Below are 16,943 nucleotides of genomic sequence, written 5' to 3' on the forward strand. Positions count from 1 at the left end.
TCTTCTTCTGTCCAGACCACATTAGCTTATGTCTTCTGACTCCTGTGTACTTACTTAGCTTTTCTATTTTACACGTAAGTAATGGTCCAGAACAGCATCACGTGAAGCCTTCTCATTGACATTAGCAAACTTCATTATGTAATGATAAGTTGTTTTTTTTATTAACTTGTTTTATTTTTTTATTTTTTTAAGTTTACATCCAAATTAGTTAGCATATTGTGCAGCAGTGATTTCAGGAGTAGATTCCTTAGTTCCCCTTACCCATTTAGCCCATCCCCCCTCCCACTACCCCTCCCGTAACCCAGTTTGTTCTCCATATTTATGAGTCTCTTCTGTTTTGTCCCCCTCCCTGTTTTTATATTATTTTTGTTTCCCTTCCCTTACGTTCATCTGTTTCATCTCTTAAAGTCCTCATGTGAGTGAAGTCTTACGATTTTTGTTTTTCTCTGACTGCTTTCACTTAGCATAATACCCTCCAGTTCCATCCACGTAGTTGCAAATGGCAAGATTTCACTCATTTTGATTGCCAAGTAAAACTCCATTGTATATATATCCCACCTCTTCTTTATCCTCATCCATCGATGGACATTTGGGTTCTTTCCATCCTTTGGCTATTGTCAATAGTGCTGCTATATAAACATAGGGGTGCACGTGTCCCTTCGAAACAGCACACCTGTATCCCGTGGAGAAATGCCTAGTAGTGCAATTGCTGGGTCGTAGGGTAGTTCTATTTTTAGTTTTTTGAGGAACCTCCATACTGTTTTCCAGAGTGGCTGCACCAGCTTGCATTCCCTTCTTTTTTTTTTTTTTTTTTTTTAATGAGAGACCAGGAGAGTGAGCAGGGGAGAGGCAAAGAGGGGGAGAGAGGGGGGAGAGAATCCCAAGCAGGCTCTCTGCTGTCAGTGCAGTGCCCATTGCAGGGCTCAAGCTCACGAACAGGGAGATCATGACCGGAGCCGAAACCAAGAATCTGACTCTTTACCGACTCGGTCACCCAGGTGCCCACGATGATGAGTATTTCATAAAAGCTTAAAGTACTTGTAAATTATATACACAGAGCGTGATGAGGTTCTGTGGGTGGAGCGCTTATTTTGAATACCTCAAACAGCTTTTCTAACACGGAATCGTGCTGAACGCCGGTTTCAGGTACGTGGTGGAGGCCTGGACTTTCCTGCGGCAGCACTCCGCCGGCCTCAACGTGGAGGAGCTCCTCAGGCACGCGTACGAGGTCTGCCAGGACGCGGGCCTGATGGAGGATTTGCTGCAGCTGCCTTTCACCGACACAGAGCAGGTGATGACCCCCAGCAGCAGCTCGGCAGAAGTTCCGGATATGCTGGCGGCTCACGACTGTGTTTGGTTCTTCCTAGGAGTGCTTGGTGAGATTTTTGCAGTCCAGCACCAGTGTTCGAAATCAGGAGTTCCTTCTAGTTCACTACCTGCAGCGTGCCAATTACGCCTCTGCCCTGAGGCTGAACCAAACTCTGAAGGCCAATCTCACGGTATGGTTCAACTTGTTTCATTATGGGGGACAAGAGAAGAAGGAAAACTGGTGACTTTGTCGTATTATAAGAGTTTGTACTTTGGGGGCGCCTGCGTGGCTCAGTCAGTGAAGCGTCCGACTTGGGCTCAGGTCAAGGTCTCGCGGTTCGTGAGTTCGAGCCCCGCGTGGGACTCTGTGCTGACAGCCTGGAGCCTGCTTCGGATTCTGTGTCTCCCACTCTGTCTGCTCCTCCCCCGCTCACACTCTGTCCCTCTCTGTCTCTCAAAAATGAATAAATGTTAAAAAAACAGAGTTTATACTTTGGTAACCACTGGGGTTTTTATATAACCTTGAGCTTGGAGAATTCCTCTTGTTACTTCTGTAGCAGATTGGGAGCGGGGAATTAGTACTTACCTGATTCTCTCATAAGTACGTCATTTCTCTTTGGCTAACTACCCACACTTCTTGCGAGACTAACCACCCCACTCGGAGAATAGGAGGCAGGGGTGGAGGGGCAGTAGGAGTTAACACCGTGCAAAGAGCATGGGCCTTAGGGGTCCGATTGATTCTTCTTTGTGCTCTGTGCTTGAAACACATTCTCTGAGCCTTGGTTCCTTACCTGTAAAATGTCAAGGTCTCTTCGTGGGGATGCACAGAGGTGTGTCTGAAGGGACATGGTACCTGACCCACGTAGACCCTTGGTGAATGATAACCATTGTTTTAGTAGTTGTGAAGGATCGAGGCCAGTGGACAGGGACTGCTAATGCAGTTAGGTGTATGTCAGAGGTCCTGGGTTGGGAAGAATGGATATGAAGGGAGGAGGAAGATACTCTTAGGTATGCAGAATTTATTTTAAATGCTGAATACGTAAACGTTACGCTTAATGTTTTTGAATATTAAATTTTTACCAATTACGGCACATTCAATAGAATGATCGGGATCCTCTTTTGCGGGAGAGATCAGAGGTTCGGAATGCTATAATAGACCAATATGGGAAAGTCCTTCCTAAAATCCAGCGAAAATTAGCCTTTGAGCAAGCTAAACCTTACCATCTGTCCACATCACCAGTTCTTCAAGAAGGTAAGATTTCATTGAAAACTATCAGAAAGTATCGGGTGAGAAAGAATATCAAATGATTACCTTCTGAACCATTGTTAGCTTCTGTTTAGCTCACGTTTGCTTTGGTTCGTTACAGTAGTTTTGTTTTTTTTTTTTTTTTTTTTTTTTTTACTGGCCACTCGAGCTGCCCTCCCTGCTCCCCGTCCCCCAACATAAAAGTTTTCTTGGAAGTTTGTATAGTTTATTTAGCAGTGTAGTACAGAGTAAAAGAACTCGTTTTATTTCATTTGGACACTCCTGTCCAACTTTTAGAGAACATATCGGATAATATTTGTACTGCCTCCTAAAAGCCCAAGTTGTTGAATCTCGCTGCACAGATGTTGTTAAACTAAGTATAACCCTCATGACCCCTGTTTTCCAGTCACTCTTTCATTATTAGTCTAGTAAAATCCTGGCATCAGAGATGAAACTGACCTTGCGTTCTTTGTTTCAGTTTCTAGACCCAAACCATTATCGACTGTCACAAAGCAGACCGGAACAGGGACTGTGTTAACAAGATCTACCTTCATCAGTAGCGTGTTGTCTAAAATTGGAGAGGTTTGGGCAAACAGCGACCCTAAAGACGGCACATCAGCCTGCAGCAGGTACTCTCTCCTCACACCCCGTGACAGCCTGGCTTCTTGTTAATCCTCCCTAGATGTCAGAAGCTGTCATCAGCAGTCCAGCCTTAGCGTTTATTAGTGTGTTTAAAAAGGAGAAACCTGTATGTTGACTATTTTTATTGTAAGAAGAATTCTTTTTGTCTTTAAATTTAAAGGCATTTATATTTATTATTATTTGTAACTGAACGGAAACGTACAGAGTAAAAAGCGAAAGCCCTCCTTTCCTATCTAATCCCTTCTTGTTTTTTTTTTTAGTTTATTTATTTTGAGACAGAGAGAATGCGTGCAAGCATGGGAAGAGAGAGAATGTGTGCAGGCGTGGGAGGGGCAGAGAGAGAGAGGGAGAGAGAGAATCCCAGGCAGGCTCCGCGCTGTCAGCACAGAGCCCGACGCGGAGCTCTGTCCCATGAACCGTGAGGTCATGACCTGAGCCAAAATCAAGAGTCGAATGCTCAACCGACTGAGCCACCCAGGAGCCCCTAATCCTACCTTCTTAAAGCATATTTTAATGTAATACTCTTCGTAATACATAATCCAAAGTTAAATTTTTATTTTCTTTGTAGTCCTAAAACAGAAGGACCATCTCCTTCTCTCCCACATGCAAAAATGCCTGAGGCATTTGTTGGAACACCAATTTTAAAAACGTCACAAAAAGTTTCTAGGTAAGACTTAACTGAATCATTTTTAAGTCACAGTGTTAGACAATAATTGCACTGTAATTTTTAATTAACTTTAAAACTTTACATGATTTTAAATTCTTGAATGAGTTTTCGTGCATGCTTCTAATTTTTTTCTAACTTGGTAAGTTGTGTAGTAATTTTAGGAAACTTTACACCAGCTGCTAGCCTACTTAGAAATTTTGCTGCATGACATCAGACTGCTTAAAGAAGCAAACTTTGTTTTATTACAATCATGAGCTAAGTAAACTGTTAACTTGCTTTCTTTAATATAAGTTCCTGGTTGACTGATCTGTGACTCAAAGTCGTTTTTATAATTTGTGACTAATTCGGTTGGCTCATCGAAACTTTCTCCTGTATAGCAGAGCCCACTAAAATGCCTTACGTGGCTTCAGATGCAATAATATTTGTTATTATCTTCACCTGTGGTATTAGGAAAGTAAATAGTTAAGTTGAAGTTTTGCATCCAAGATGAAATTGCGATTGTATTTCATTGAAAATGTTGGATTGTTGGAAAAAGTATTCATATCCTCAAGAGTGGAGAACAAACAGGTGTCTCTTAATGTTTGGTTCTTTGTCTTTAATACACCATGCTCATGATTGTTGTAAATTTCTGATCGTTTACATTTTATCAAGAACAGAATTACATTATTTTAGGAGAATAAAATGATCTGAATTTAAGGTACTCAGAAGAAGTTAGTAATTTACAAACGGGGCCTAAGCTATTTATAATAAAGTGGGCATATTTTCAAAGCTTGACCAGGGTTTTCTGTTTTGGGGGGTTAGATTTAATTAGGTGGAGGTGGTGTTCTTTTAATTACCGGGAAGGTTATCTCAAATAAAAGTCATTATTATTGTCATTCTGTTTTCCTATCAGTAGTTCCACTTTTTCCCCCACAAGTCAACTTTTTCTCAGCCCCTTTGCACTTTAATAGATCTGGGGTTCAAGAAGGGAGCAGTAATAAAGGTTTTCAGACTCATGACTAATGGCCTAACGACCTAAAGAAAAAGAAGTATTGAGACTCCTTCAAAGCTATGATTAACTCAGAAGGAAGAAAGTCAATTGAGGTGTGAATACTTATTTTTATAGAAACCATTCCATTCCCTAATTCTGTGTTTCAAACTGGTTTGCATTAGTGGGTAGTGAGTAAATTTAACGGATTGTGACTAGCATTTCTTTCAATGAAACAGAAGAGGTCATATCAGTGGGCACTGCATATAGCGAGGCTAAGTGTTAGTCTGTGTAATTTATGTTTTGTGTGTGTGTGACCTGAAATGCATTACTTATTTGTATCATGGTAAAAAATTGTGGAAATCCTAAGAACTACATTTTTAAAGAAAATATCATAATCAAAAAATGCTTTTTCTTGATAACTGTTTTAGTAGAATTTCAATATATTTGGTCTTACACTTATTAGTATAAGAATTTTGTGTTTACTCAGTAGGTAACTTTGTTGCACAGGCTGTGTTTTTGAGAATCATTCATAAACAGGCACCTGGAACATAAATATTGACACAGTGCAAAGGCACGTAGCAAAAGATCTGTGGGGGATAGTTCAGCATAAAAGTGAGCAAACAGTTTACAAATAAAGATTTTGAATACAAATGAGGCAGAGAAGGAAGAGAAGAATTAGGAGAGGCAAGAAAATGTCTAGTGGCCTGACTGGGTATTTTTGATTTGGTGGAAATCTCAAGGCTGTGCTTATTAGTAAGCATTATTTATTAAGCTAATACTTCCGAATCCAACGAATGTTTCCCACTGGGTAACAGGTTGGGTCTTAAAGCCCCATCTGTGAACTATGTTCATCTACCATCACAGTCATGAAAGTCTCACTTGAGTGTAGAGGACAGAAGGGCAGGGACGGGGGTGGGTAATTCCTGGGCACCAGACAGGCACTACCTTTCCGGTTCTTCTCAGCTGAACCACAGAGTCATTTGGGGGAATTAAAAATGTTTTCTTTTTATTGCTACAAAATATAACCATCAAATAGACTGTTGACGAGGAAATTGGGGAAGGAGTGGCTTATGCAAATAAATGGTCTATCAGAATTTGTAACCTGAATTTTCACTTTTGAATTTAAAGTCTTTATCTGTAAATTAGGTTTTTAAGCTGTTGGGACTGTGCGTGCTTAATACAAATTCTTGGTGAGATTAGCGTTATCATTTGTATAAACTATGTCCAGGACATCACAGAAAATGATTCAGCAGAATCTTGAGATTCCATTTTGTCACTGCCCTCATTAATTTGAAAAAATAACGTTTTTGTGTGTGTGTTGGTGATCATTCTTACGTTGCCATAAAAACCAAAAAGGTCAAGCAAACCAGTGTTCATTATGTAGGTCATATGGAGAGAAAAGGAATTTTTACGTGTTCATAAAAATGAATTCTAGCAAATGGATCTGTCTACAAGTTAGTTATCCGGATCTTTCTGTGTACTGTGTGTGTGCTGTGATTACAGACCGCCGGATTCGGTCGTTCATCCCGTGCCCCAGCCGTCTCAGCATTTGGGATTTATTCAGCAAACCCCCCCAAGGTCTCCTTTATACCGAGCGTCCAGTTCGTTGCCAGTAAGGTCACAACAGAAAGGATCGAGTCAGAGCTCTCCCAGGGCTTCGGAATTCCGCGTACTTGAAACTCCCTTTGTAGTGAAGGTGAGTGTTAGGTACCTCGCATTTGCGGGGAAGCTGGGAAGCTTTCACCTCCCAAGTAGAAGGGAGAAGGAAGCTGTTTATAACTGGTATCTCTGGGTAAGTGACAGCTTTAAATCTTTTGGGGGGAGTTACCTTTCCAAACTGTTTATTTTTACACCTTAAACAGACTTTTACTAAATTTACCTCGTGCGCTTAATTGAGGTTAACAATTACATTGTTGTTCCGAGAGTAACGCAAGTCTCTGTGGTTATTAAAAGTTGAAACCTGTAAGTTAAATAAAACCTCTGGAAAAAGGTTTCACGTTGTTGGGTTTGCTCCCCCCACCCCCGCCCCCTCCACCCCTTCTCTGCTACTGTTTGCTCTTTTTCCTTATATCAGATGCTTTTAGTTCTTAGGTTTGTTTTTATTTATTTACATTCTCTCCTTTGGTGAAACTGTAAATTGTTACTCCTTGCTAGCAGCATATCTGCCTTGAATTCCTTTTCCCCCACATCTCTGTTAAGTCATGAGTTGGGAAACCACAACAGTAGACCTGCGGTGGCAGGGAACGGGCACCTGCTTCCGTCCCGCTGTCACAGTGGTCAGCTGTGTGCTGGCACCTAGCCCGTCATCCTGCCGAGTCCCACAGGCTCCCTGCCGTTGTTATTGTCAGTTGTTTCTGGATATTCCACACTGAGAGTAAAGCCAGGGGATTCTTAAGTTTCAAAGTGAATAAAATAGTTCAATAAATGCCAGTCCAAAAATAGTTATTAAAAGCACTTGAAAAGAAGGTGGATAAGCTAATTAAGTTCCTGACATTTAATCTGTAGGATACTGTGATTCTTGTTTTCTTTCTTCCTTCCTTCCTTCCTTCCTTTCTTTCTCTCTTTTCCTTTTCTTTCTCCTTTTCTTTCAATGTTTATTCTGGGAGAGAGAGAGCGTGCACACACGAAGTGGGTGAGTGGGGTGGGTGGGGGTGGCAGAAGGAGGGAAGAGAGAGAATCTTACGCAGGCTCCACGTGGAGCCCCCCTCGGGACAAACCCGAGACCATGATCTGAGCCAAAATCAAGATTCCAACGCTCAACTGAGCCACTCAGGTGGCGCCCCCCCCCCCCCTTTTTCCCTTAAACTTGTTTTTGTTACTTTGTTTTTATCCATTAAAAAAATCACATTTTGGGGCACCCGGGTGGCTCAGTTGGTTAAGTGTCTGACTTTGGCTCAGGTCACGATCTCATGGCTCATTAGCTCAAGCCCTGCATTGGGCTCTGTGCTGACAGCTCAGAGCCTGGAGCCTGCTTCAGATTCTGTCTCTTTCTCTCTGTCCCTCCTCCACTCATGCTCTCTCTCTCTCTCTTGCTCTCTCTCTCGCTCTCTCAAATATAAACATTAAAAAAATTTTTGTTAAAAATCACATTCCATATTCTATCATGTTATTTTGTGCCTGCTACCAAAAATAATCTAGGAAAAAAAATCTATGTAATAATTGAAATCTGATGGAATTTAGTAATCTAATGGGATACAACAGTTTGCTAGTCCTTTAGAGGAGAAGTTAAGTGAAGGAATTATTTCTGCTAAACAGTTTCTGTGCTAATTATTTTTATTGATTATAGTAAATCCTCAGAGGAGTCTCAGAAGTAACAGTTACTGTTGGATTCATGTGATGAAATTATATTTTTCGTGAAACAGTCTTAAAGTCAGGCTCATCTGTATTAACTTGCTGTAATTAAACATAGTTCTTTTCATTGCATGCTATCATTTCTCTTTGCCTAGCTAATGTTTTGTAAGCAACCATTAAATAATTTATCTCTACACTGTATTTTTGTTTTTAAGTTTATTTATTTTGAGAGAGAGCGAGCACGTGCATGCGGGGGAGGGGCAGAGAAGGAAGGAGAGAGAGAGAAAGGGAGCGGGAGTAGAGAGAGAATCCCAAGCAGGCTCCACTCCGTCAGCGTAGAGCCTGATAATGGGGCTTGAACTCACAGACCGTGAGATCGTGACCTGAGCCGGAATCAAGAGTCGGACACCTAATCGACTGAACCAGCCAGGCACCCCTACACTGTATTTTTTAAGTGGAACTTCAACTGGGAATAACCAAGGCCTTTAGAATGATTGTGGATGCAGTTTTATGTCTTGTAGCCTTATGTTATAGAAACCTCTGAGTAGAATTTTGTATTTTCTTCCCAGTAATCCATAATAAAAGTTTTTATTGATGTGTTTATTGGAGATGAGCATATATAGCCACTGCTGTGACTTGGTTGACCCTGTCTGTCCTTCTGTAAGTGTCTTTTACAAACACTAACGGTGCAATCCCATTTGTTCCTTGTCACAGAAAGCTAAAACTCTGGCCATGTCAGTCGCTTCCTCTGGATTTGCCGAGTTCACTCCTCAGTCCATCCTAAGGTCTGGTCTTCGAACATCACCTTTACCGTCTCCGTCTCTGTCGCCTGGAAGGTCCCTTTCCCCTCCTCTGCGACTTAAAGAAACTAGAATTTCATTCATGGAAGAAGGCGTGGCCACAAAACGGACTGCTGAAGTAAGCCTGTTAATAGTTGGAACAAAAAAGACTTAATAAGAATATATTAGCTTTTACAAGCAAAACGATAAATCCATTTAAATAATACCACTCCAGAGTTTTGTATGCACTCTCGCAGAGTGTCATGAAATCAGAAAACATTAGTTCAGAAAGAAACTCATGGTATTGGCCGAGCCAAACCCATCATTTACAAGTGAAGAAAATACAGCCCAGAAGCACCAAGTAAATTGCCTAGAATCAAATAGCTGTTTGGTGGCAGAAACCTCCTAATTCTTAGTCCATGTTTTGTTTCTTACCTTATTCATCCTCTCTCTTACTGAGACCTTAATTGGTTGTTTAGGCAGGTATGTTGTCAGACTTCCACTGTGGTTGATAGGACACCATTTGGTAGCAGTGGGCCATCTTGCCTCCTGTGTTTACTAGTCTTTTGGAAAAACTGCCTTGTTACCAGTTAGGGAAACATTCACAGCCACGTATCTGTATCTGGAAAGATGGATTTAGAGCGAGTGTTGACTGAGGAGAGAATCTAGACAAATACCAGAATTGGAGAGCTGAGACTCGACTGCGACTTCTTTTTACTAGTCAGTATTTTCTTTTTTCCAACACCTCTTACTTGACAGGGGGCAGACGAGAGCAGAATAAGACTATCTTTTACGTCACCTTTCCATAAATGTGGAGTTCCGGCAGAAAACAGACGGCTGAAGAGCGAAGACAGGACAGCAGCCTTTTCCCCGAATAGTCCCGAAAAGGACCATCGAGAAATGGACGTGAGATCGGAGGACACGGCCTCACAGAGTTTGGAGAAACTGGACACGAGCAAAGAAAGTAGCGGTACCTCAACCAGGTCGGACCAGACCACCTTGGAGTACCAGGACGCGCCATCCCCAGGAGACTTGGAAGATCTTTTTGTGGCCTCAAAGCCAGTGAGCCCTCCCACAGAATTAATTGCTAATTTGACTGAACAGACAGAGAAGGACAGTGATCCAGACGTTCTTGAATCAGAAATAACTCCTCCAGACCTGGAGAAACAAATGGGTAAGAACTCATTTCCCGATATTCACAAGATTTGTAATAGAATTCTTCCATTGTAAGAAAAGCATCGGGATTGAACAGTCATATGATCACAGCGGACTAGCTTGTAGGCACAATGCGCGCAGGTGACGTCGGGCCCTCTTACGGCTCTGAGAAGTAACAAGACGAACTCTGCAGACTAGATTGGTACGGTTTTTAACTTGTCCAGCACCCTCAACTTTCTAGAAAGCTGCTCAGAAACCAGGTCGTTCGTTCGTGCTCTTCACTGTCCCCACTGCCAAAATAATCTCTGGGCGATCAAAACAAATCTCCAAGGGCCCATGAATTTATAGCTTTATGTTTATCCATCGGAAAGATTTTGAGCCCCTAACGCATGTGCAGCAGGTGGGCTCTTTCTGTGTGGGCTCATTGCTGAGAGTCAGATAGTGAGTGAGGCAGACGTGGCCTTGCCCGTCGGTAACTTAGAGCCTAGTGGACTATAGATAAACGAACAAACACTTAGACCGTTGTTTAATACATGCTATCGTAGGCAGCATGGAAGGGGCCGGGGGAGAGAGGAGAGAGACTTGGCTTAAGATTGCATCAGAAATTTAGCCCATTTTTGTATGTTTCGACCCCCTGCGCATTTAAAGGTAACTCCTGACTTTAAAACTGTTAATCTAAATACTTCTATAGAAATCTGTGTCCTAGTGGTTTCTTGGGGGCTCTGATGTCTGTTTCCCAAACACAGGCATTGGCAATTGCTCTAAGGGCCTAGGGCTGTCCCCGTGAATAGCATCTGTCACTTTGGATGCGCTCGGTTCCGCTAAAATATCTGAATGATAAAACATGAAGATGTTCATGGCAGTATCTTCATCGATGATTCCCGAAAAGATCAGGCAGTCTCAAATAGAAACTTCTGTTCTCACGGGGGATCATGAGGCACAAACTGTAGAGTAAAACTGACTACATTTGAATCTCGGCTCCTTACTAGGCCTGGGATAAGATGTGACTGCATGCCTTTGTTTCTTTGTCTGTGAAATGGGGGGACAGTTCGACCACTTTGACTGTTGAGGACTAAGTGCGTCGATCTGTGTACGACACTTGCACGTTAAGCCAGAAGTGAGAGGTGTGGATTAAGGGGGCTCTTGGACTGGGCTCAGAGAACTCGAAGGATCTGTGGCATTCCGATGCCGGGGAGTAAACCTAACGGTATAAAAAAGCGGAGCCACCAAACGTGTTCGAAAGTAATCGTCCAGGAAGGACTGTGAGGAATCGCTAAACGTTTGGCATAAATCATTGTAAGTGGTCTCCACCGTGTGATTTCCAGGCCCTTTGGAAGAGGCGGAGGCACAGGACCTCTTAGTCGCAGAGGCGGAACTTTCCGAGTTCAGTCACCTGAGCCCCGTTCAAGGAGTCGAAGCTTCCCTCGGTGTACCAGCGGCCCACGAAGGGTAAGTTAGTGGAGAAAAGTTCCCATGTTGAGAAAGTGTAATAAAACGGTGAACCGGTTGTTTAATATTCGTGCCGTAGATGAGCTTTTATTTTAGATCTTGGACATTCCCATTTCAGTAACGGTTTCTGTTAGGAAGGACATTCTTTGGGTCCAGTGTGTGCTACGTGGTAGTTACCGTGAATCCTAGAACGAGACTCCACATTTCCTGAATTTATGAAGTCACGATGAATTGAGGCAGATCTCCTCCTACGTGCTTTGGTGATCCCATTTTTGTTGAGGACCAGAGTTGGATTTCCAGCCGTCCGTCCTCCACGCCCTCCCATTTCTGGTGGCTTCAGGCCGATGAGGCGCGTCTGCCGTAGCACAGGATGGAGTGTAGGAGAGGCGGTGCTGTTTTTGCCGTCCCGTGAACCCGAGGCTCCGCCGGCCGAGTTTCTGGTTTTGAATGACTGCCTGAACCATCGTGCCCCCCCACCAGTTTTATTCGGCGTTTGCACATTTGGGCGGCGTCCTAGATGGTGTTGGGCAGTGGTGCTCAGTGTGCTCCAACAGACTGACGCCGGTTCCCGGTCGGTTCACGGTCTGCGACCAGACAGACAGGCAGCTTGTATGAGAATATCGGTCAGTGCACCATGTCCCTTCTTGGACGTCACCGAACTGACCAGTGAAGCGATTGACCTGGCAGAAGCTCTTCATCGGGTCGCAAGGCGGACACCTCGCACATCAGGACCCTGAGCAACACTGTCACAGAGGAAACAGAAAAGTGGCAGCTTTGATCTCGAAGTCATAAGGGTGAAGTAGCGTGCACACAGTGTGATCGTGTCATGCTGTCCATGGTTCGTCGCCCTGTCGGGCCTGCTGGAGTTCACAGAGCACCCACGAAAACCAGTATCATGAAGGTCGCGTCTCCTACGTGACCTCAGTCGCGTGCTGCCCTTCCGAGAAGAGAGATCCTGATTAGCTGGAATCTTTGCCAGGCTTTCATAGAAAAATGGGAGGACATAAGATGAAAGGGTTGTCTAGATTGTCTTATTATCTCATTCTCATGTTTCTTGAGTCTTAATGAAAATATTTATTGCAGTGGGTTAGATGGTTAATTACAAAAGTTACAAAGCAAGGCGCAGTCACGTGACAAGAAACTTTGTGGTCACCGTGGGTAATAATCTGGGCGGATAGTCCCCATCGTGACAAGCTGTGTCCTTTTTAAATATAAATTTATCAGCCGTTGGTTCTTGGTTAGCTTAACGTTGTGAGATGAGTCTTAAAAATACACCTATGAAATAAATATATATAACATTCCAAATGCATGCTTTTTCTTGCATTTATTTTTTAATTTTATCTGTCCCCTCTTACAAAGGCAGCATGCTTTAGTCGGGTTTGGGGGAAAGGCCAGCTCAGCATAGGAAGGGATCACCGTCCCCATATTTGCAGAACTTAACTTTCATCAAGTGATACAGGTCCCATCGGTCTCCCACTGTTTTATCATCCTCTTTTTAGATGACACTAAAACACCGAAACTGACCTTACTGAGTATGTAGGAGATACTCCATAATACCCGGTAGACTTATTTAAGGATGTGCCCACAGCAATTTAAAAAGTGGCACAAGTGTAAGTTATATTGATCGGCATGCCACTGTTGCCAACAGAGTAAAATATCAGAAAACAGGGATACCGAATCCAGCACTGCTTGTCTCTGAATTCACCTACAGATTTTACAGTGTTCTTCAACATGAACTTGGGTGGTTCATTCATAATGAAAACCTCAGTTTTCGTGACCAAAATGACATGTGGCAGAGGGAGCAGGATTATTAACACAGGTAAGAGCAGGCGGGGGCCTTCGTACACGCTCACGGACGTACTTCTGTTTCTAAAGGAAAATCATCGCCCCGAAATCCCGGGTACCAGTTCTAGACGAAGGGGTAGTGTCTGTCGCGGCCTGTTCCTCTTCACTCAGAGCAGGTAACAGTACACGTGTATATTTTCTCGCCTTCAGAATTCTTTCGTTTTCGTGTTTTAGGAGTGTTCTGTTCCTAGAACAAAGGAATCTGTTATCTAGATTTTCTTATCACAGTTCTTCCTTTTTGGTCAGATTCCGTAGCTAAGGGAAGTGAGTCTCTCTGAAGGCATTCTGTGGTCTGACAGTAGAAGTCTTAGAATGGTTTTTGTGGACATATTTTCCTTCAGAACATCAAAGAGAGGAAAATAAGTTCTCAATCCCCAGCCAGACTGCATATCTGCTTTTTGATCTCCTGGGACTGAGGTGTCTACACAGGGCAACTTCTGGTTTTGTGTCTGTAATAACTTAAGGCCAAAATTGGCTTTTTACTATTAGAAAATAATCACAAACAACTGCATTTACTCTAGGGAAGTTAACGAATATATAGACTTCATTTGATTTTTTTTTTTAAGTGCCTCCTCTTAGACCCTGGTTGTATAGAGATGAGAGAGGAACATTTTCCTCAGCTTCCAGCTGGGTTTGGGGAAAGCAGGCATCTTGAACTTAGCATTTTGCGTGATCACCTAACAGTACTATGTTATGATGTTGCTGCTGACTCTGGAGCCCATGCTGTTAACTATAATACCGCCTGCCCGTCTCATTATGAACAGGGATTAGGACAGACTTGAATAAACTTGTCTTTTTCCCCCTCATTAAGAATGTACTATGTCTTCTTTTAAGTTTATTTTTGAGAGAGAGTGGGGGAGGGGCAGAGAGAGAGGGAATCCCAAGCAGGCTCCACACTGTCAGTGCAGAACCTGATATGGGACTCGATCCCACCATCCACGAGATCGTGACCTGAGCTGAAACCAAGAGTCTGTCCCTTAACCACCCGAGCCCCCCCCAGGTGCCCCTAGGATGTAATATACTTTTATTGTAAAATAATGAGGAGAGCACAGCCAAGTGAAGTAGAAATCCCCATGACCTGGTTATCTACTTTAAGGACCCATTCTTGGCAATTTAAAGGATCTTTCCTGGATTTGTGTGTGTGTGCTATTTTCCTGCGTATGTGGGAAGAGAAGGTAAATGTGGAGGCTTTGCTTGGACTCATAACCTAGTTCCGCACTTAATATGTAAAGGCTATGGGCTGTACCTCCCATTGCTTTGTCTATAAAATATTTATACCTTTAAGTGTTAATAAAAGCTCAATTAAAAAATGAAGGCTCAATAAATGTTGTCTATAATTATAAAACATCACCAGTTTATTAGTAAAACAACTTTCTTTTTCAGTTAGCACTAAACTTCTGACTTTTTCCTATGTCCTTAATATAGATTAACCCTGTCCTTTTTAACAGTCGTGGTCGTGTTCCCTCGTATGGATGTTCTTGGTGGGCTTAACTCGTGCTTATTGATGAACATTCGGGCTGATCGCCATTTCTGTTTTGCCATTTCATTTCTGCCTTGAGTTTTTTTGTGTGTCCATATCTTGGCACATTTTGTGTCAGTAGTTCTCTCCAGTAGTTCCAAACCATGAGCTTCCCAGGCAGGTCAAGGATTATGCACAGATTTCTAGGATTTTCTCCAGGGAAGGTTATTCGCGCTTCCACACACCTACCGTTGGAAGGTAAAGTGCATGCTTCCCCCATTCCTCTGCCGGATGGACAGGTGACAGCTGCCTTCATTTTGTTTTATAAGCTGTCTTTGCGTCTTTGGGGTACTGCTGGCCCCATTATCTATTAAAAGTGCGAAAATATTTTTTGTTTTTTTTCTTTAAACCTTTTTATTGATTTTTGTTAAATTCTAAAGGCTTTTAAGTTAGACACCCCCCCCACCCCACCCCCCCACCCACCTGCCGCAAAGTGTTTGGGATTTTGTGTCATTCACAAACCCAAATGGCATATAAATAACTATGGGTGCTAGTAAGTCTTTGGCAAAGATAAAGAGGATTTTTGTTTTGTTTTGTTTAGATGAGCTGTCGCCCTCCCTCAACTCCCCTCTAGCTTTTCTAAGTGGTAGAGTGTATTTGTGGTCATTTGGATGCTTTCTGCCAAAAGAGATCTAGTCTTTTTCCAGCAAGATAAAGCCCTGATTGCATGTCCCTCGCGTCATTCTGTAACCGCTCGGCGGGGATAGCTGGTTGCCACTAGTCACCTGATGAAGTTTCCAGGCTAATTGAATGGAGAACAAACATCTGAGCCCCTCAGAGCAGTCGTGTTCATACTGAAGTTTCAGAGTAAGAGCAAGAATTCTATCCAAGTTGAAAAGAACCCGGGCAGGGGCACCTGGGTGGTTCACTCGGTTGAGTGTCCGACTTCAGCTCAGGTCGTGATCTCACAGTTCCTGGGTTCCAGCCCCACGTCAGGCTGTGTGCTGACAGCTCGGAGCCAGGAACCTGCTTCGGATTCTGTGTCTCTCTCTCTCTCTGCCCCTCCCCACTCCCTGTGTCAAAGCAAGTATGTGTTGTTTAAACCGAATGGATACCGAAGAGATGGGATTCACATGTAAACCCTCACTGGCTTTTCCCGTCAGATGCCACACAGAAGCTGTGTGGCAATATGTCTGGTTTTCAAGGAAACAGTCTCCAGTGCAGCACGGCCCTAACCTTTCTGTGGCTTCTCACCTAGTGTGGTGTGTATCTTTCTGGTTTTCTTTCCGTCTAAAACCTGGAGGATTAACTCTCGTTTGTCTTTCAGCTGCGTCTGACGTCCATGGTGACACTGGGGACCTGGGGCTTGTTGCCTCCGAAAGTCCCGTTACCTCTGGTCATAAGTCTGACCAAGAAATAGCACTGACCTTAAAAGAAGATCATGAAGTAGCAGCCGATGTGCTGAAAGCAAGTGTTGACTTTCCAGAAGAAAAGCCTCCTGTCTCTGACGGTCCTCCGGATACTCAAGAAATTCATGTAAAGACATTAATTTTGTACTTGTTAGTTGTGGTTTAGTTAGGTTTCAAACCGTAGTTTAAACCTAATGTATACGTTTCCCTGATTGCTATCTAAAAGCCTCTTTATGATAACGTGCGTGAAAAAAAAAGGCGTGACTGTTTTGTGGAATATAAAAGAAAAAATCCTTTAAGTGAGAAATTGTTTTTCATGAAAACCAAAAGGCTATGTGAAGTCACAATTTTAACAATTTAAATTAAAAAAAAGATTTTTTTTAATGTTTATTTTTGAGAGAGAGAGTACGAGCGTGGGAGGGGCACAGAGAGGGAGACACAGAATCCGAAGCAGGCTCCAGGCTGCGAGCTGTCAGCACAGAGCCTGACGTGGGGCTCGAACTCATGAGCCATTGACATCATGTCCCGAGCCAAAGTCGGACGCTCAACCGACTGAGCCACCCAGGCACCCCTAACGGTTTAATTTTTGCTTAGTATCTGGTTCAAATGAAAGGTCTTTTAGCCATGAGAAAACAGACCCTGGCTACTCCAGAGACAAGTATGGCATCAAAACTACTCAGAGCCTATATTTGAAAATAATTGAATACAGTTAGATAGAACTTT

At 43.0% G+C, this 16,943-nt stretch overlaps 1 protein-coding gene across 5 annotated transcripts in view; it reads left to right on the top strand.

The window, feature by feature from the left end:
* Positions 1 to 16,943, top strand: part of AHCTF1 (AT-hook containing transcription factor 1) — a 78,192-nt gene that overhangs the window by 50,177 nt on the left and 11,072 nt on the right. For all 5 annotated transcript variants that reach the window (XM_047840059.1, XM_047840058.1, XM_047840063.1 and 2 more), the window contains 11 exons: positions 1,147 to 1,291; positions 1,368 to 1,499; positions 2,410 to 2,560; positions 3,033 to 3,183; positions 3,765 to 3,863; positions 6,337 to 6,529; positions 8,839 to 9,042; positions 9,663 to 10,077; positions 11,384 to 11,507; positions 13,383 to 13,468; positions 16,139 to 16,347. In XM_047840059.1, coding sequence (XP_047696015.1) covers positions 1,147 to 1,291; positions 1,368 to 1,499; positions 2,410 to 2,560; positions 3,033 to 3,183; positions 3,765 to 3,863; positions 6,337 to 6,529; positions 8,839 to 9,042; positions 9,663 to 10,077; positions 11,384 to 11,507; positions 13,383 to 13,468; positions 16,139 to 16,347 — 1,909 coding nt within the window. The remainder of the gene's footprint in view (positions 1 to 1,146; positions 1,292 to 1,367; positions 1,500 to 2,409; positions 2,561 to 3,032; positions 3,184 to 3,764; positions 3,864 to 6,336; positions 6,530 to 8,838; positions 9,043 to 9,662; positions 10,078 to 11,383; positions 11,508 to 13,382; positions 13,469 to 16,138; positions 16,348 to 16,943) is intronic.

This window comes from Prionailurus viverrinus, chromosome F1 (genome assembly GCF_022837055.1).
Source record: "Prionailurus viverrinus isolate Anna chromosome F1, UM_Priviv_1.0, whole genome shotgun sequence".
Taxonomy (NCBI): Eukaryota; Metazoa; Chordata; class Mammalia; order Carnivora; family Felidae; genus Prionailurus; species Prionailurus viverrinus.